Source organism: Salmo salar, chromosome 16 (assembly GCF_965601325.2).
Source record: "Salmo salar chromosome 16, fSalSal1, whole genome shotgun sequence".
NCBI lineage: Eukaryota > Metazoa > Chordata > Actinopteri > Salmoniformes > Salmonidae > Salmo > Salmo salar.
The window spans coordinates 46,482,069-46,503,412 of record NC_138306.1 but is presented as its reverse complement, the minus strand read 5'-3'; the positions used below and the strand labels follow the sequence as shown (position 1 = coordinate 46,503,412).

General features: G+C 44.2%; 1 protein-coding gene across 1 annotated transcript in view; it reads right to left on the bottom strand.

Moving 5' to 3' along the window:
* Positions 1-1,649: 1,649 nt before the first annotated feature.
* The window catches only part of LOC100195443 (zinc transporter 7), a 39,738-nt gene continuing 20,043 nt past the window's right edge, over positions 1,650-21,344 (bottom strand). Inside the window, exons 9-11 of the mRNA XM_014149426.3 lie at positions 3,566-3,656; positions 3,317-3,466; positions 1,650-2,696 (exon numbers count right to left, since the gene is read on the bottom strand). Coding sequence (XP_014004901.1) covers positions 2,649-2,696; positions 3,317-3,466; positions 3,566-3,656 — 289 coding nt within the window. The 3' untranslated portion in view covers positions 1,650-2,648. The remainder of the gene's footprint in view (positions 2,697-3,316; positions 3,467-3,565; positions 3,657-21,344) is intronic.

The window sequence follows — 21,344 nt, the reverse complement described above, 5'->3', positions numbered from 1 at the left end:
TCAGCACCAGAATGAAGCACTGGCAAAAAAAACCCAGCTAGATTTCAATGTGCTGAAATAAAATAGCGATGTTATGCCAGTATTGGGTGCTTGGCATAAGGCCGTGTCTTTATTGCTTACAAAGGGCTTGTCTTGTCTACACCTGTCAATTAGATGCAGCTTTTAAATTCCGAACAAGATGTCTCCTCCACAGCACTTGTAGCAGTGGAAGCTGCGGAGGGGAGGACGGCTCATAATTACGGCTGGAACAGAGAATGGAATGATAACAATCCGCTCCAGCCATTACCATGAGCCCGTACTCCCCAATTAAAGGTGCCACGACTTCCTGTGACTTGTAGGTCTGGTCAGTATGAACCCATTGGCCTGACATTACTCCAGACCTCCAGGGCTGCCATTTCATTGCTTTTCAAATGAAGATGTGGGCTTTTAATGTACACATAAAAGCAATACCACTGATTGTCCCTCTCCCTCCCTCTAGTCATCACTGAGAAGATATGCGTGGGTCTGGCCAGGGTGGGAGCTGAGGACCAGGTCATCCGCATGGGGACGCTCTGTCAGCTGGTGTCTTGTGACCTGGCGGCCCGCTACATTCCATGATCGTGACGGGTCACCTGCACACGCTGGAGGTAGACATGCTTTGTCTGTCAGACGTCACTGCAGGACCTCATGACAGACAGCTCAACGTACACCTAATGCGCACACCCCATCTCAAGATGGACTCTCAGGATCTCTGAAGGTTCTCCACAAAGACAGTCTGAGACAGTTACACCCAGGGCCATGTGTTGTATAGGCCTACCAACTCTTATCCATACCGTTGTTGACTTGACTCGCCTAACAGATGAATGACACAAATGCAGCAGTAGGGTCTGGGTGATGGGTCAACATCATGCCATAAAAGGAGAGCCAGTGATTACTTTAGGGCTATTGTACTCTGAATACTCCAATGTATCCCGTAGTTTAATCTCACTATGGCCTTGGAACAAGGGTCAACAAATTATCTTGACGCTCACTGGTCGTTGTCTGTAGTGTGTGTCATAAAATGTCATTAACCCGATTGAGGAAATGAAGAAAAAAGTCACGGAGGAACAACTGCTCAGTAACATCAGTGTCTTGGTAAAAAGTGAAGCTGTTCTGTAGTCTAGTATTGGAAAATGACAACACAGACTAAGGCAAATGCAATCAGTTATTTTAGGGCCAGTTACCCAGACCCAGATTAAGCCAATTCCTGGATTTTAAAACCCCTTTTTAATAGAGATTATCCAAAGAGAATGCTTTTAGGTGATCAAATTGTTACGAGTGTTTGCTACTTCCTATTGTTATTTTCTTAGGCAATCGGAGTTGCACAGCGCGACTACAAAAAAGACAACCTGGAATGCTAGCTACCTTTTTCTGGGTCTGTAAAACCAGCCTTAAGAGTGCGAGATTTGGTAAAGTAATTATTTACAGATAGGAAATCATGGATGACAAACAGAGCAATTTCCTTGTTTAAAGACATGCAGCACCTCTGTCAAACATGTAACAATTAACAGTGGAACTAAACAAATATTGAGATAGACAAGCTTAGCCAAACCTTTTCAAGGTGAAGTTTAAACTATTATCCCATGTCAACCTCCATTCCTGCAACACAAATAATGAGAGAATATAAAATGTGCAGTAAAATCATTTATTACATTGCAAAAGAAGATTGGAACTGGCCAACTGCAAACTTAATGAGGACAAAATCCTGGGTTTTAGGCTAACTTCATTTTGATCTGTTTCAACCACCCCCTATGACAAGGTGGTAAGCAGCTGTTCATGGTTCAAATAAAGCTGCTGTGTGCCGTCCAGGGAATTATGTCAAGCGTGGTCAAGAGGAATTCTTACTTTCCCTTAGGAAATATTACCCTGACAAGGATGTTCGATCAAAGATGGAACCAAAGAGTTGGAATAAGACCCATGTCGCCATCTGATTCCCTCCGGGTCTTGAAGGACATGATGATTCCAGTCGCACATACGTAAACGAATGGCTTCTCACATGAGGATATGACTGATTGTCCATTATTTGATTCAAAAGGCACTTAAGAAACCCAGAATGACAGTTGAATGGCTCAAGTGTGCAAAGTGCAACTAAATGGCCAAACGGAATATGCCCCCTAGTTAATTATGTGGGACTGGTATGATAGATGTACAAACGTTGATTATTGATGGATCTTACATGATTGCAGGGCTTAACACAAAACATCCATTGAAGTGTACTTAAACTCCTATCAGACAATAGTTTAATTAAAACCCCATCTCAATGGAAAAAAGGATCTAACCAAGACATACAGTATGGCCCGTGAGTTCTCAGACATTATTAAGACAAAGAAACGTCCTAAACAGTAGAATGGGTTGAAGTGTGTGTGTGGGTGTGCTGTGTCTGAAGCAAAGTTCTTGTTTTCCTCGCAGACGTCGCATAATTGGCAAGTTTTGGTTTCCATCGTTTTTTTGTTTCCCCCCAAAAGTCAGTGTACTTGTCCTATAGCTGCTTCCGTCTTGGTCCTTGGTTTGGGATGTAAACTTTGAGACCCAGAGAGATGTGGGGGGAACATGGTGGGGAGGAACCCCCACAGCAGCACAGAGGGCTTTGGTCCCAGGACTCCCGGGGACATAGAGAGGAACGAGTCCCCCTACATCGCTGCCACTTCAATCTGGACATACAGTTGCCGTATTCCAGCCTGTGGATAAGTACAATTGAGACAAACAGGCAAGCTTTGCATCAACATCCGTCACAGTGAAGATTTTTTCCTTTCATGTCTCTGACATTTGTGGTCCGTCATTACCTAGTACAGGTGTAATGTCATTCTAATGTTAATAACACAGTATAGTGGTCATTTGTGGTCCGTCATTACCTAGTACAGGTGTAATGTCATTCTAATGTTAATAACACAGTATAGTGGTCATTTGTGGTCCGTCATTACCTAGTACAGGTGTAATGTCATTCTAATGTTAATAACACAGTATAGTGGTCATTTGTGGCCCGTCATTACCTAGTACAGGTGTAATGTCATTCTAATGTTAATAACACAGTATAGTGGTCATGGCAGAGCTCTTAATACCCAGCTTGTCGAACTCTGCTGCTACATCTTTGTTTCACACCTTCCACCTGGACTTGAACAGACTGATCTGCCCATAAACCAAGGAGCAACTTCCTTTCGTCTGCTGAACAGTTGGCAGTTGTTTTCAAATGTTACCAGTGATTTTGTGGTTTCCTATCTGCTGCTGGCTAATCAGTGTGTGTACTTGTAGGAGAATGGCCATGTGTGTGAAATTACAAAGGGATGGCTTCCATTACTACCTGTGTGAAAATGTTATGCGTTTGGCTAAGAATCCATTTGCCATCAGCATCGGGTGCGATTAGCAGCTTGAGTGTGCCGATGTAGACATCTGTGCATAGGGTCCAGAAGTGAGGCTCCTGCAGGTTGTACACACCCTGTAACTGCTGCACCTGCAAACAGACACACACACAGATTTAGAGTGCCATTTCCCACCATGTTTTCAGCTTTGATGTGAGGGTATGGTTGAGGCATGGTTGTGCAGCACTTACCCTCTGGTAGCACTCTGGCAGGGCGTTGTCCAGAGAAGGCGGAGTTCGCTGCATCAGAATCCCAATGGACTCCCTGAGCAAGGGCACCACACTGGCAGAGGGAAAGCAAGAAATAAAAGTTCAGCGTGACTTATTTACCCCAACCCTACACTTTCCTGTTAACACTCATTAACCTGGCAGGCCCAGGGCCAAGGCATGTCAAAGTGATATCGTGCCACTGGGGCAGGAGTCAAGCTGAACAACATGAACCCTGGACAATGACAGAGCTTGCTCGGCGAGGCAGGCAGGGACCCATAACACAGGAGTGACAAATGTTATTTTAATTTGTGGAAACATGGGTAATATTTCTGCTCTAGGGCTCTATTCAAGCCCCATCCCGCAAGTTCAGCTTTACATTGTGATTTAAATTTAAACGCCAATGTTCCTGCTCTAGCAGAGACTGCAATAATGGTAAATGCTGCATATGAAGGCTGTCGGAAATTCCCTTCCCATTTCTATCGCGGAATCTGTAACGCTTCAGCTTTCCAGATTGAATAGAGCCCCCAAGTCTCTTCGTTCCAACATAAAACCTCTGAATTATCTGGAATTCCTCACAAATGGCAGGCCTAGGTCAAATAGGAATGTTTTGCCATCAAACCACCTAGCAGAGTTGGAAGTCACAGAAGCTGCTTTCAGAGAGCAGGGGAAGTGCTTTGCAGACCAAGCCGGCTGCAGCCGAAACTACTCGCATAGTTGAACAGTGCCTTCACGAGGCTGGACAGTGCCTTCACGAGGCTGGACAGTGCCTTCACGAGGTTGGACAGTGCCTTCACGAGGCTGGACAGTGCCTTCACGAGGCTGGACAGTGCCTTCACGAGGCTGGACAGTGCCTTCACGAGGCTGGACAGTGCCTTCACGAGGCTGGACAGTGCCTTCACGAGGTTGGACAGTGCCTTCACGAGGCTGGACAGTGCCTTCACGAGGCTGGACAGTGCCATGCCAGCCCCTCTTGCTCCTTTCTTTCATCTTCTCTCAACAATCTTGCGCCCACAGTCTCAAAAAGCCCATCTGTCATGGCACGTTCCGCCAGACCTGTATTCCAAAGCCACAAGGCCAACCACCACAGCATGTGTGAGCCATTACAGGGTTTGGCGTCTTTCCCTGTCCCCAAAACCACACCCCCTCCATCATCCCAGAATCCCCCCCTACAACCCAACCTTGCCAACATGGGCAAAATAAATGTTGCCCTTCCTCCACGTCTACAGTCTTCCTTGCACTACTGTACACCACACATTAGTAACACACTACTATAACCAGCTCATCAGCATAATGTGTTATTTAATCAGGCAAGTCCATTAAGAACAAATTCTTACTTACAATCACGGCCTGGCAAGAGGCGAAAGGCCTGACACTGACAACAGCAAACAAACGGTGTGTGTGAAGTAAAACGTGCTTCCATACATAAGGCAACACAAACTAGTGATATGGGGTGACAACTACATGTCTCAAACTATCAATTTGTCCTTTGAACTCCTCCAGGGACACCAGGTCCTGTAGTTTTAGGTTGGTTTGGAGGGAATTCCAAGACCAGAGTAATGAAAGGACCTTTTTCCATGCTTGGTTCAAATTTTCGGGACTGTTAGCATAAAACAAGATTGAGATCTGACCTTGTATGTGTTTTCATTTCGAGCTAGGAGAGAGGATAGATAAAATGGCCTTATAAATAAGAATGTACCAGTGTTTGAGCCTGCTTGTTGCTAGGCTGCTGTACATTCTTCAGCTTCGCCTTTGATGAGTCATATGGGTCTGGTCCAAATGTAGCAAACATCTCTCTACCCTACAATCCACCATGTAATTATGAAACGGAATATGGGTGATGAGAAAAGAGAACCTTCGAGGAAATTTGAAGTCAGGAACAACTTCAATCTGCAAACAGATTTCTACTGCACTAGTCTGAAGCCAAACAGAATATGTAGAACAATAATTGTAATAACAGCCATGACATTTTTGTTTTCAGTGTCATTTTGTAATAACTTGGAAAAGCCAAACAATAATTGACTAAATGTCCTTGAATTGCAGCTAAATGAATACATTAAAAGTTTGTTTACGTCCGTCTGTACTTGTAGAATAAGAGCTTACTCGGTAATACAGAAGTTACGATTATGAAGATAAGGGCAGCCATTACAGAAGCTTTTATTTGTGCCAGCCTGACATTAACAGTAATGAGGAGCCTTTTAGTGATCCATCCATTTCCTGACTGCTCAGGAAAGCTGGCCAGTAAACTGTGGTACCACACTTAACAAATCAACACACACGAGATTTGTATAATATGTGTGTTGTACTGAACCATGTATGCTACTGGGGAAGAAGCCAATAACCTCAGTGTATTAAGGTCATAATGTATTGCTTGAAAAGTCATTTTCGTAGTCAGGAGCTTGTCTCTTCTTGTTTCGCCTCATGATTTGATTCAAGTAAGTAAGTCACGTAGAAAGATTTATTCTGTTTTCCAGAAGTACCATGCTCTTCAATCATAAATTCATAACTTTTTGTGCTTAATGTCTGCTGAAATACAAATGTTCATGTAATGTGACATTTATGACCTACTCAGCTGCCTCCATGTTTGCCAATACTCTGGACAATCATCTGAAAACAGGAAAGCTCCCAGCACGAGGAGATTGTGCTCTGACATCATACTATTGTTCCAAGCCTTCCTGTGTAGCCGAGTAGAATCACCAGAGGCCCACATAGCGAAGCTTAATCATAATAATTCATATAGCCCTTTTAACAGACTTAAAATCGCCTTACATTGTATTGAGTTATGTTGCACATTCACTACCAATGTATAACAATACCTTGGGGCAATTCACACAGTCAGACCTACATTGCTCAATGCCTCGGACTGAACAGTCTTGGAGTTTAACAATAAAGCAAAACATAGGATGCTCCACCATGAAAAGCTCAGAAGAAAAACAGCCCTCCAAGCAAATAACTGCAGGTCTCACGGTAATTTACCGTTAATTAACATGAACACATTTAGCTTCTCCTGGCTTCCACAGCCTACAAGCCACTGATATCCTGATGTCAGGTCCTGATCTGGCAATGCCACATATGGCTGTGGCCTACACTAGTTCATTAACAGACAAGATTTTCTTAGAATTCCACTGCATATTTTATAGTATAAAGAACACAATTGAACAAAGCTGAATAAAATTGAAAGGATATTCTCTCCAAACGATTTGAGGGAGTGCGCACATACGGCTATTCTGTGTTGAGCGGTTAGAGAAATAGGTTCTCCTATATGCTTAATTGGCTTGAAACGGGGGGGTGGGGGGGGGGGGGGTACATGGCATCTAGGCACTTACAGTGCTTTCCGAAAGTATTCAGACCCCTTGACCTTTTCCACATTTTGTTATGTTACAGCCTTATTCCAAAATCGATTAAATCAAAAGAAATCCTAAGCAATCTACACACAATAGCACATAATTGAAAGCGAAAACAGGTTTAGAATTTTTTTCAAATGTATTATAAATAAAACATGTAAAGGTATTTCTAAGTATTCAGACCCTTAGCTATGAGATTCATAATTGAGTTCAGGTACATCCTGTTTCCATTTTTCATCCTTGAGATGTTTCTACAACTTAATTGGAGTCCACCTGTGGTAAATTCAATTGATTGGACATGATTTGGAAAGGTACACACCTGTCTATATAAAGGTCCCACAGGTGACAGTGCACATCAGAGCAAAAACCAAGCCATGAGGTCAAAGGAATTGTCCGAGGCACGTCTGCAGAAGGGTACCAAAACAATTCTGCAGCATTGAAGGTCCTCAAGAACACAGTGGCCTCCATCATTCTTAAATGGAATAAGTTTGGAACCACCAAGACTTTTCCAAGAGCTGGCCAACCGGCCAAACTGAGCAATCGGTGGAGACTGCCTTGGTCAAGGATGTGACCAAGAACCTGATGGTCACTCTGACAGAGCTCCAGAGTTCCTCTGTGGAGAAACTTCCAGAAAGACAACCATCTCCGTAGCACTCCACCAATCAGGCCAGACGGAAGCCACTCCTAAGTATAAGGCACAGCCCGCTTGGAGTTTGCCAAAAGGCATCTAAAGACTCTCAGACCATGAGAAACAAGAGATTCTCAAGATTGAACTCTTTGGCCTGAATGCGAGGCGTCACATCTGGAGGAAACCTGGCACCACCCCTACGGTGAAGCATGGTGGTGGCAGCATCAGCATTTTTCAGCGGCAGGGACTGGGAGACTAGTCAGGATCGAGGCAAAGATGAACGGAGCAAAGTACAGAGAGATTCTTGATGAAAACCTGCTCCCGAGCACTCACCGTCCTCAGAATATAGAAAAGGATCACCTTCCAACAGGACAACGACCCTAAGCACACAGCCAAGACAACGCAGGAGTGGCTTCAAGGACAAGTCTCTGAATGTCCTTGAGTGGCCCAGCCAGACCCCGGACTTGAACATCTCTGGAAAGACCCGAGTTTGGTACATTTACATTTTAGTCATTTAGCTCTTATCCAGAGCGACTTACAGTAGTGAATACATACATTTCATGCATTTTCTTTTTTTTGTACTGGCCCTCCGTGGGAATCGAACCCACAACCCTGGCGTTGCACACACCATGCTGGCGTTGCAAACACCATGCTCTACCAACTAAGCCACAGGGAAGACCAGGCTACTAATGACCATCAGCAGCATCAGAGCTTGGAGAAGCCTAATTACCCTGACTAAATGGTCACATGAATTTGACTGCCTTCATGACTATACAGTCACCGCAACAGCCCTACCTCCATCCACACATTCTGAACGGAAACATATGTTCATCATTACAACACATAAAAAAAGGGACACAGACCCACCATGAATAAAGTGGGCTGAGAAGTTAGCCATTTTGAGAAGGCAAGATGGATACATAAATAATCTCAGATGCAAGGCTTTGAACATGATACTGACCAAGGCTACTGAAAAGAGGAGGATGAGGCGAAATAAGAATTCAAAGGAACTTGGAAACCTGTAATTAACGAAATGGAGAGCCAATGGCAATGCATGACATGCTAGTGAAATCTCTGCCCCACAACCAAGACCAACGCTTCTATCAGAAGTCCCTCTGATTGAAAGGAGCATGTGAAAACCTGTTATTACTGTTGGCTACATTAGGATGGTTACATTAAACAAAACGGGGGAGCGAGGGAGACAGGGGAAGCAGAAGCTCCTCTACATTGTCATCCAACAAAATGTAATTAAAACAAAATAACTGCACATTTATAAGAAACTTCAAAATAAGTGAATACTGGTAGCTTAAGAGCTATTATGCATTAACTCCTTGAGTCAAGAAAACGTGAGGGAACAAAGAGAATGAAAGATTGAACAATGTAAACATAGCGTCCTATGTGACCACCAGAAAGGGCTTTCACACTAGTAATGTGGAAGAAGGGTTCCATTTCTCCCTTGGCCATTACCTGACCTCAGCCTGAAACCTCACATTCATTACCAGCCAAAACGATGTCTACTGCCAGGTCCAGTTCATGAGAGGGAATGATGGAACAGAGGTTAAAACGTAAGAGTAGGCCTTTTTGACTAATTGTGTCATTATAGTGGGTATAGAAGTGACAAATCTTAGAGAACGCTTTCCATTTCTATGAGGGACTTGTTCGTTAAGCCTTCAACAATTGGGTCAATATATACTCACGACCACTCAACCCTGTTAGGCCTTTATGTTATCTAAATGAACCTTTGTATGGCACCTGGGTATGTACTGTACAAACACATCTGTGACAATGAGTTGCCACACTAACACGAATCCCTCTCAGCACACAATCTCTAATCAGCATTACCATACAGGGTCTTCACACTTGGTATTTTTTACAAAAAATCTCCGACTACACATAATGGAATGTAAACTTGTCACGTCTTAACCACTACCTCCAGAGGTACAACACTCTCCCGACAGTTGCCCCCCTCTTAGCAGGGCAGTGTAAACGCAAATGTCTCGTTGAGCCAACAATCTTAAGGTGTTTTCACACTTGGTGTGGATGGGGAGCTGTTCGTGGACTATAGGAGGAAGAGGGGAGAGCATGCCCCCATACACGTCAACGGGGCTGTTGTGGAGCGGGTTGAGAGCTTCAAGTTCCATGGCGTCCATAACACTAAGGACTTAACATGGTCCACAAACCCACAGTCGCGAAACGGGTATGGCAGCACCTCTTCCCTCTCAGGAGGATGAAAACTGCCCCATCGATAGCATCTTGACTGGCTGTATCACTGCTTGATATGGCAATTGCACCACCCTACAAAGGGCGGTGCGGACAGCCCAGTACATCACTGGGGCCGAGCTCCCCATCATCCAGGACCTCTATATCAGGCGGTGTGAGGAAGGCCCGACTGTTCACTCTGCTACTGTCCGGCAAAAGGTACCGGAGCATCGGCTCTCGGACCAACAGGCAGACAGCAGTCTTATGGCTTGGGAGTAGAAACTAAATACCGTAGTTTCCGGACTATTAAGCGCACCTGAATATAAGCCGCACCCACTGAATTAAAAAATATATATTATTTTGAACATAAATAAGCCGCACATGTCGATAAGCCGCAGGTGCCTACCGGTACATTGAAACAAATTAACTTTACACAGGCTTTAACGAAACACGGCTTGTAACAAAAATAAATAGGCTTCAACGAAACACGGCTTGTAACAAAAAATAAAAAATTAGTAGTAAGCTTTAGTTGTCTTTTTGCACTGAGTCAATTCCTCACGCTGCTGTTTCCAACGTCTTATCATCGACTCATTAAGACCAAGCTCCCGTGCAGCAGCTCTATTTCCTTTTCCAACAGCCAGATCAATCGCCTTCAACTTGAAAGCTGCATCATATGCATTTCTCCGTGTCTTTGCCATGATGAGGGTGACAAAATGACTACCGTAATCAGAATGATGGGAAGTTTGAGAGCGCTCGATTTAATCTAAACAGTAAACAAAAAAGTTGTTTGACCTTAACCCGTTCGGCAATTTCATTGGTCTAATGAAAGCTTCATGCCTCCAAAAAAACTGAGCACGTCACAGAATGTTTTTTTTTTTTTTTTTTTTTAATTGAAAGCCGGAAAAATCCATATATTAGCCGCGTCATTGTTTAAGCCGCGAGGTTCAAAGCGTGGTAAAAAAGTTTTGGCTTATAGTCCGGAATTTACGGTAGTTAGTTTGGGTACCATAATTATCTGCAATGACTATCTTGTACTGACCCTGGGCACACTCACTAGACCTAGATATATATATACACACACACACACACACACACACACACACACACACACACACACACACACACACACACACACACACACACACACACACACACACAAAACCCTCACACATTCAAACACTACATATGCACACAAACTGACAACACAAACACACATTTGCTGTTGCTACTCTGTTCTTTATTTTACTCATTATTATTCATCCTGATGTCTAGTCACTTTACCCTGCCTTCATGTACATATCTACCTCAAATACCTTATTATTATCTATCCTGATGTCTAGTTACTTTACCCTGCCTTCATGTACATATCTACCTCAAATACCTTATTATCTATCCTGATGCCTAGTTACTTTACCCTGCCTTCATCTATACATCTAAGTACCTCATACAGTTGAAGTCGGAAGTTTACATACACTTAGGTTGGAGTCATTAAAACTCGTTTTTCAACCACTCCACACATTTCTTGTTAACAAACTGTTTTGGCAAGTCGGTTAGGACATCTACTTTGTGCATGACAAGTAATTTTTCCAACAATTGTTTACACAGATTATTTCACTTAATCACAATTCCAGTGGGTCAGAAGTTTACATACACTAAGTTGACTGTGCCTTTAAACAGCTTGGAAAATTCCAGAAAATGTTGTCATGGCTTTAGAAGCTTCTGATAGGCTAATTGACATCATTTGAGTCAATTGGAAGTGTACCTGTGGATGTATTTCAAGGTCGACCTTCAAACTCAGTGCCTCTTTGCTTGACATCAAGGGAAAATGTTAAAAAAATCTGCCAAGACCTCAGAAAAAAATGGTAGACCTCCACAAGTCTGATTCATCCTTGGGAGCAATTTCCAAACGCCTGAAGGTACCACGTTCATCTGTACAAACAATAGTACGCAAGTATAAACACCATGGGACCACGCAGCCGTCATACCGCTCAGGAAGGAGACGTGTTCTGTCTCCTAGAGATGAACGCACTGTGGTGCGAAAAGTGCAAATCAATCCCAGAACAGCAAAGGACCTTGTGAAGATGCTGGAGGAAACAGATACAAAATAATCTACATCCACAGTAAAATAAGTCCTATATATCGACATAACCTGAAAGGCCGCTCAGCAAGGAAGAAGCCACTGCTCCAAAACTGCCATAAAAAACCCAGCCTACGATTTGCAACTGCACATGGGGACAAAGATCGTATTTTTTGGAGAAATGTCCTCTGGTCTGATGAAACAAAAATAGAACTGTTTGGCAATAATGACCATGGTTATGTTTGGAGGAAAAGGGGGAGGCTTGCAAGCCAAAGAACACCATCCCAACCGTGAAGCACGGGGGTGGCAGCGTCATGTTGACGGGGTGCTTTGCTGCAGGAGGGGCTGGTGCACTTCACAAAATAGATGGCATCATGAGGGAGGAAAATTATGTGGATATATTGAAGCAACAAGATTGGTCGCAAATGGGTCTTCCAAATGGACAATGACCCCAAGCATACTTCCAAAGTTGTGGCAAAATGGCTTAAGGACATCAAAGTCAAGGTATTGGAGTGGCCATCACAAATCCTGACCTCAATCTGATAGAACATTTGTGGCAGAATTGAAAAAGCGTGTGCGAGCAAGGAGGCCTACAAACCTGACTCAGTTACACCAGCTCGGTCAGGAGGAATCGCCCAAGATTCATCCAACTTATTGTGGGAAGCTTGTGGAAGGCTACTCGAAATGTTTGACCCAAATTAAACAATTTAAAAGCAATGCTACCAAATACTAATTGAGTGTATGTAAACTTCTGACCCACTGGGAATGTGATGAAATAAATCACTCTATTATTCTGACATTTCACATTCTTAAAATAAAGTGGTGATCCTAACTGACCTAAGACAGGGAATTTTTACTAGGATTAAATGTCAGGAATTGTGATAAACTGAGTTTAAATATCTTTGGCTAAGGTGTATGTAAACTTCCGACTTCAACTGTACCTCTCTCTGCACATTGATCTGGTACTGGTGCTCCCTGTACCTAGCTAGCTCAGTCAGTCAGTTGTCCAAATGAATGTGCACTGTCATAGGACACGGTGCACTGGGTGGGTTTCACGGAAGAATACTGTACCAAGTTATCTAGCTGAATAAACTAAGTTTAATCCTATTTCTGGTAACATTGAACCACTGTAATTTACATCAATTATATTTCTAAAGTGGAATTTGGAAAAGTTATGAGTGTTTCAGTGAATGGTTAGTGAGGGAGGCCCTGCGCTCTCGCTTCCCCAGTTGTTTAGTTCATTTTCATTCCAATCTCCTTTGTATTAGCGTAGCCTGTCAACTATGTGTCTGTCTATCCCTGTTCTCTCCTCTCTGCACAGGCCACACAAACGCCTCACACTGCGTGGCCGCTGCCACTCTAACGTGGTGGTCCCAGCGCGCACGTCCCACGTGGAGTTCCAGGTCTCCGGCAGCCTCTGGAACTGCCGGTCTGCAGCCAACAAGGCAGAGTTCATCTCAGCCTATGCTACCCTCCAGTCCCTCGACTTCTTGGCGCTGACAGAAACATGGATTACCACAGAAAACACTGCTACTCCTACTGCTCTCTCCTCGTCTGACCATGTGTTCTCGCATACCCCGAGAGCATCTGGTCAGCAGGGTTGGTGGCACTGGAATCCTCATCTCTCCCAAGTGGACATTCTCTCTTTCTCCCCTGACCCATCTGTCTATCTCCTCATTTGAATTCCATGCTGTCACAGTCACTAGCCCATTCAAGCTTAACCTCTCTAGGGTCGGTGGGACGAATCGTCCCACCTACGTAACAGCCAGAGGAATCCTGTGGCGCGTAATTCAAATACCTTAGAAATGCTATTACTTCAATTTCTCAAACATATGACTATTTTACATCATTTTAAAGACAAGACTCTCGTTAATCTAACCACACTGTCCGATTTCAAAAAGGCTTTACAACGAAAGCAAAACATTAGATTATGTCAGCAGAGTACCCTGCCAGAAATAATCAGACACCCATTTTTCAAGCTAGCATATAATGTCACATAAACCCAAACCACAGCTAAATGCAGCACTAACCTTTGATGATCTTCATCAGATGACACAACTAGGACATTATGTTATACAATACATGCATGTTTTGTTCAATCAAGTTCATATTTATATAAAAAACCAGCTTTTTACATTAGCATGTGACGTTCAGAACTAGCATACCCCCCGCAAACTTCCGGTGAATTAACTAAATTACTCACGATAAACGTTCACAAAAAACATAACAATTATTTTAAGAATTATAGATACAGAACTCCTCTATGCACTCGCTATGTCCGATTTTAAAATAGCTTTTCGGTGAAAGCACATTTTGCAATATTCTAAGTAGATAGCCCGGCATCACAGGGCTGGCTATTTAGAAACCCAGCAAGTTTAGCCCTCACCAAAGTCAGATTTACTATAAGAAAAATGTTATTACCTTTGCTGTTCTTCGTCAGAATGCACTCCCAGGACTTCTACTTCAATAACAAATGTTGGTTTGGTTCAAAATAATCCATAGTTATGTTCAAATATCCTCTGTTTTGTTCGTGCGTTCAAGACACTATCCGAAGTGTAAAGAAGGGTGATGCGCACGACGCGTTTCGTGACAAAAAAATTCTAAATATTCCATTACAGTACTTCGAAGCATGTCAACCGCTGTTTAAAATCAATTTTTATGCCATTTTTCTCGTAAAAAAGCGATAATATTCCGACCGGGAAAGCGTGTTTACGTTCAAAGAGAGAGAAAATAAAAACATGAGATCCCCTCGTGCACGAGCCTCAGTCTGATGGTCCTCTGATAGACCACTTAGCAAAGGCGCTAAGGTTTTTCAGCCTGGGGCTGGAATTACATCATTCAGCTTTTTCCCAGGTTCTGAGAGCCTATGGGAGCCGTAGGAAGTGTCACGTTACAGCAAAGATCCTCTGTTTTCAATAAAGAGAGCCAAGAAGCCCAAGGAATGGTCAGAGAGGGCACTTCCTGTACAGAATCTTCTCAGGTTTTGCCTGTCATATGAGTTCTGTTATACTCACAGACACCATTCAAACAGTTTTAGAAACTTTAGGGTGTTTTCTATCCAAAGCCAATAATTATATGCATATTCTAGTGACTGGGCAGGAGTAGTAACCAGATTAAATCGGGTATGTTTTTTATCCGGCCGTGCAAATACTGCCCCCTATCCCCAACAGGTTAACATCCATATCATTTATCGCCCTCCAGGTTCCCTTGGAGAGTTCATCAATGAGCTTGACGCCTTGATAAGTTCCTTTCCTGAGGATGGCTCACCCCTCACAGTTCTGGGTGACTAACATCCCTACGTCTACCTTTGACTCATTTCTCTCTGCCTACTTCTTTCCACTCCTCTCCTCTTTTGACCTCACCCTCTCACCATCCCCCCTACTCACAAGGCAGGCAATACGCTTGACCCCATCTTTACTAGATGCTGTTCTTCTACTAATCTCACTGCAACTCCCCTCCAAGTCTCCGACCACTTCCTTGTATCCTTTTCCCTCTCCTCCAACACTACTCACTCTGCCCCTACTCAGATGGTATTGCGCCGTCGCAACCTTCGCTCTCTCTCTCCTGCTACTCTCTCCTCTTCCATCCTATCATCTCTTCCCTCTGCTCAATCCTTCTCCAACCAATCTCCTGATTCTGCTTCCTCAACCCTCCTCTCCTCTCTTTCTGCATCCTTTGACTCTCTATGTCCCCTATCCTCCCGGCTGGCTCGGTCCTCCCCTCCTGCTCCGTGGCTTGACGACTCATTGCGAGCTCACAGAACAGGGCTCCGGGCAGCCGAGCGGAAATGGAGGAAAACTATGCCAGGCCTCCCTGTGGACCTGGCATCTTTTCACTCCCTCCTCTCTACATTTTCTTCCACTGTTTCTGCAGCTAAAGCCACTTTCTACCACTCTAAATTCCAAGCATCTGCCTCTAACCCTAGGAAGCTCTTTGCCACCTTCTCCTCCTCCCCCTCCCCGCGGATGACTTTGTCAACCATTTTGAAAAGAAGGTTGACGACATTCGATCCTCGTTTGTTAAGTCAAACAACACTGCTCCTGCTCACGTTGCCCTACCCTATGCTTTGACCTCTTTCTCCCCTCTCTCTCCAGATGAAATCTTGCAACTTGTGACGGCCGGCCGCCCAACAACCTGCCCGCTTGACCCTATCCCCTCCTCTCTTCTCCAGACCATTTCCGGAGACCTTCTCCCCTACCTCACCTCGCTCATCAACTCATCCTTGACCGCTGGCTATGTCCCTTCCGTCTTCAAGAGAGCGAGAGTTGCACCCCTTCTCAAAAAACCTACACTCGATCCCTCTGATGTCAACAACTACAGACCAGTATCCCTTCTTTCTTTTCCCTCCAAAACTCTTGAGCGTGCCGTCCTTGGCCAGCTCTCTTGCTATCTCTCTCAGAACGAACTTCTTGATCCAAATCAGTCAGGTTTCAAGACTGGTCATTCAACTGAGACTGCTCTTCTCTGTGTCACTGAGGCTCTCCACACTGCTAAAGCTAACTCTCTCTCCTCTGCTCTCATCCTTCTAGACCCATCTGCTGCCTTTGATACTGTGAACCATCAGATCCTCCTCTCCACCCTCTCCGGCGCGGCTCACTCTTGGATTGCGTCCTACCTGACAGGTCGCTCCTACCAGGTGGCGTGGCGAGAATCCGTCTCCGCACCACGTCCCCCCACCACTGGTGTCCCCCAAGGCTCAGTTCTAGGCCCTCTCCTATTCTCGCTATACACCAAGTCACTTGGCTCTGTCATATCCTCACATGGTCTCTCCTATCATTGCTACGCAGATGACACACAATTAATCTTCTCCTTTCCCCATTCTGATAACCAGGTGGCGAATCGCATCTCTGCATGTCTGGCAGACATATCAGTGTGGATGACGGATCACCACCTCAAGCTGAACCTCGGCAAGACGGCGCTGCTCTTCCTCCCGGGAAGGACTGCCCGTTCCATGATCTCGCCATCACGGTTGACAACTCCATTGTGTCCTCCTCCCAGAGTGCTAAGAGCCTTGGCGTGACCCTGGACAACACCCTGTCGTTCTCCGCTAACATCAAGGCGGTGACCCGATCCTGTAGGTTCATGCTCTACAACATTCGCAGAGGAAGCGGCGCAGGTCCTAATCCAGGCACTTGTCATCTCCCGTCTGGATTACTGCAACTCGCTGCTGGCGGGGCTCCCTGCCTGTGCCATTAAACCCCTACAACTCATCCAGAACGCCGCAGCCCGTCTGGTGTTCAACCTTCCCAAGTTCTCTCACGTCACCCCGCTCCTCCGCACACTCCACTGGCTTCCAGTTGAAGCTCGCATCTGCTACAAGACCATGGTGCTTGCCTACGGAGCTGTGAGGGGAACGGCACCTCCGTACCTTCAGGCTCTGATCAGTCCCTACACCCAAAGAAGGTCACTGCGTTCATCCACCTCTGGCCTGCTCGCCTCCCTACCTCTGCGGAAGCACAGTTCCCGCTCAGCCCAGTCAAAACTGTTCGCTGCTCTGGCACCCCAATGGTGGAACAAGCTCCCTCACGACGCCAGGACAGCGGAGTCAATCACCACCTTCCGGAGACACCTGAAACCCCACCTCTTTAAGGAATACCTGGGATAGGATAAAGTAATCCTTCTAACCCCCCCCCCCCCCGAAAAAAATATATAGGATGTACTATTGTAAAGTGGTTGTTCCACTGGATATCATAAGGTGAATGCACCAGTTTGTAAGTCGTTCTGGATAAGAGCGTCTGCTAAATTACGTAACTGTAAATGTATTCAACTGAAATGCGTCTTCCGCAATTAACCCAACCCCTCTGAATCAAAGAGGTGCGCCGGGGATTCAATCTAGCAATCTTTCTGTTACTGGCCCAACGCTCTAACCACTAGGCTTCCTGCCGCCCCAAAGATTGCCACTTTAAGTCTACCAAAAGGTGTTTGAATTTGAGCATGTTTCCATTAGACCTATGGATAAAAAAAAATCAACATGAATTAGATTGAGTAATAAAAGCCCTACTTTTATTCCATAGGCTGGGATCCACCCTTCGCAGCTGTTGCAATAGTGCTTTTTCACTGGCTGTCCACTAGTTTTAAAAACAATGATTGATAGGCAGCTTAAAACTTATTGAATTCTCAACCGTTACTGGGTTCAAATACAGATTTAGATTTGTGAACAGCCATCCACAACAACAATTTGTAAGGCGCAAATAGCTAAATGAGAAAGCAGCAGTGTTATGCCTTCCCTGTGGCTCAGTTGGTAGAGCATGGTGTTTGCAACGCCAGGGTTATGGGTTTTTCTTCCCACGGGGGGCCAGTACAAAATAAAATATGCATGAAATGAAATGGGTGCATTCACTACTGTAAGTCGCTCTGGATAAGAGCGTCTACTAAATGACTAAAATGTAAAATGTGTTATTCACATCAATGCGCTACGTAGATGTCAATAATAAGTGATATCCGTATCACCGTAGACTACATCACTGCTGTCATCCTTACCTCCAAGTGTTTTTTTCAAGTTGGAAAATCTTTGGGTGCCGACAGCAGTCGCACCATTGGAAGACATAGCCTACAAAAGCCTCTTCCTGCAATCCATCTAAAACATTTGGTGTGCCATCATAGTGGTCTCTGATTTATGGTTAGACTCGCTCACGTTGTACAAATTTAAACTTGCGCTTTTTTCAGATTTGAACGTCATTTGGAAAACTGAAAAGGGTCAATGATCCTTTGAATTTAAATGTAATCCTGAAAGTATCATCAAGTTTTTCAAAAGTATCTGTAATCTGATTACAATATTTTTTGCTGGTAACGGATTACAGGTAGTTTTTTTGTTGTAATCCCTTACATGTAATCCGTTACTCCCCAACCCTGGTTTTGGAAGACAATTTGCTTGGATTGTGAAATAGTTTACTGGCCACTAGCCAGTAAACACAAACCTGTGATATTCACGGTCAATTTGAGCTGCAGACCAAGAACGTCACATTGCCAGTCACAACACAAGGCAAGGATGTAATGCGAATTGAAAAGTAGAAATCTCTTTCGCCACTCCGCTCCTCAGAATGTCCATCTCTTGTAGTGGGAATAGGGCCATAGTCATCCATATAATTTCAGAGCCAAATCACCATGCCCAAAGGCCTTGATTAGTGCTTGTATTTACATAGCCCGTGCTAATTTATTCACACCTACCATATCTGGTTTCCAGGCTTTCACCTGGAGTCATTACCTAGCCTTTGGCTGCTTTTCCTCCCACAGGAAGAGAGGATTCTCACCCTGGCTCTTGGTCCCACATGGGGTCCCAGCAAACACACAACGCCATAGAGAGCCAAGGGGGCTGGAGGGGCCTCTAACCACTGCTCTCCACTCACTAATCACAGGCTGCGCAGACTGTTCCATCTGTCCTCAGCCAGCCCAGATACCCCTCCCTGGTGTGAGGCCAGCAGCCACCAGGCCTTACATTTTAGTCATTTAGCATACACTCTTATCCAGAGCAATTTACAATTAGTGCATTCATCTTAAAATGGCTAGGTGAGACATCCTTCAAGGAGGAGGGAGAAGCTGCCCCCCTCCCCTTAATTGTCCTCCAGCCTCAAATGTGGTCAACGTCAGTAAAAGATACAGCGCAAAATGACATCCATTTCTCCAAACAACCCACTGTCCCTCTGCCGGTCCAATAACAAAAACTCATGAATTCGCACTAGAAGAACTACGCTCCATTTCACTGGGTAATCAAATAGTAAATTATATCTGTGGGCCAATATTGTATGAATCTTGAATCCCACAATCGATGATGGCCATTCAATTCCTTGGCGCAAAGAACTGTAGCGAATATAGGCTACTTCAAGTAATTACATGTTCTCTTTCCAAATCTCTCACTTTTGACTTCTGGAATTAATTCAACACTGTTTCCAGTGCCGACATTTTTAATCAAGATATCACAACACAAGGCCCCAAAGCAACTTTACACGGAACTTTAACCTGTTGGGGCTAGGGGGCAGTATTTGCACGGCCGGATAAAAAACATACCCGATTTAAACTGGTTACTACTCTTGCCCAGAAACAAGAATATGCATATAATTAGTAGATTTGGATAGAAAACACCCTAAAGTTTCTAAAACTGTTTGAATGGTGTCTGTGAGTATAACAGAACTCATATGGCAGGCCAAAACCTGAGAAGATTCCATACAGGAAGTGCCCTGTCTGACAATTTGTTCTCCTTCTGCGGCATCTCTATCGAAAATATAGCATTCCATTGGCTTCCATTGGCTCTCAGAAGGCGCCAGAAAGTGGAATGACGTCTCTCCAGTCTATGGGCGAAAAACAGCAGGAGATTTTGTGAGTGGTCAGGCTGAGAACAGTGACACTGGAGATGCGCGTTCATGTGAATTCTCCATGTTTTTCTTTCTCTCTTTGAATGAATACAACGTCGCCCGGTTGGAATACTATCGCTATTTTACGAGAAAAATGGCATAAAAATTGATTTTAAACAGAGGTTGACATGCTTCGAAGTACGGTAATGGAATATTTTGACATTTGTCACGAAATGCGCTCGCGCATCACCCTTCGGATACTGATCTGAACGCACGAACAAAACGGAGGTATTTAGATAACTATGGATTATTTCGAACCAAAACAACATTTGTTGTTGAAGTAGAAGTCCTGGGAGTGCATTCTGACGAAGAACAGCAAAGGTAATCAAATTTTTCTTATAGTAAATCTGAGTTTGGTGAGTGCCAAATTAGCTAGCCGTGATGGCCGGGCAATCTACTCAGAATATTGCAAAATGTGCTTTCGCCGAAAAGCTATTTTAAAATCAGACACCGCGATTGCATAAAGGAGTTCTTTATCTATAATTCTTAAAATAATTGTTATGTATTTTGTGAACGTTAATCGTGATTAATTAAGTAAATTCACCGGAAGTTTACGGTGGATATGCTAGTTCTGAACATCACATGCTAATGTAAAAAGCTGGTTTTTGATATAAATATGAACTTGATTGAACAAAACATGCATGTATTGTATAACATAATGTCCTAGGAGTGTCATCTGATGAAGATCAAAGGTTAGTGCTGCATTTAGCTGTGTGATTATTTTTGGCAGGGTACTCTCCTGACAATCTAATGTTTTGCTTTCGCTGTAAAGTCTTTTTGAAATCGGACAGTGTGGTTAGATTAACGAGAGTCTTGTCTTTAAAATGGTGTAAAATAGTCATATATTGGAGAAATTGAAGTTATAGCATTTGAGGTATTTGTATTTCGCGCCACGCGATTCCACTGGCTGTTGACTAGGTGGGACGCTTGCCCAGGGAGGTTAACAGGAAGGTGATTAATCTCAAAACAAAAACAAATATTCACGGCAAAACATGACATATACCAAGGCCTGTGGAAAATGCATCTCTGAACCCGCACAACATTCTGAGTGGGGGACAAAATGGCCACAAAGGGGACATTTTTTCAAATCCCTGGTTGACAGCCTCCCTCTCTCTCCCATCCAGCCAATTAACAAACACAAGCTCAAAAATTCTGAAATAATACGCCA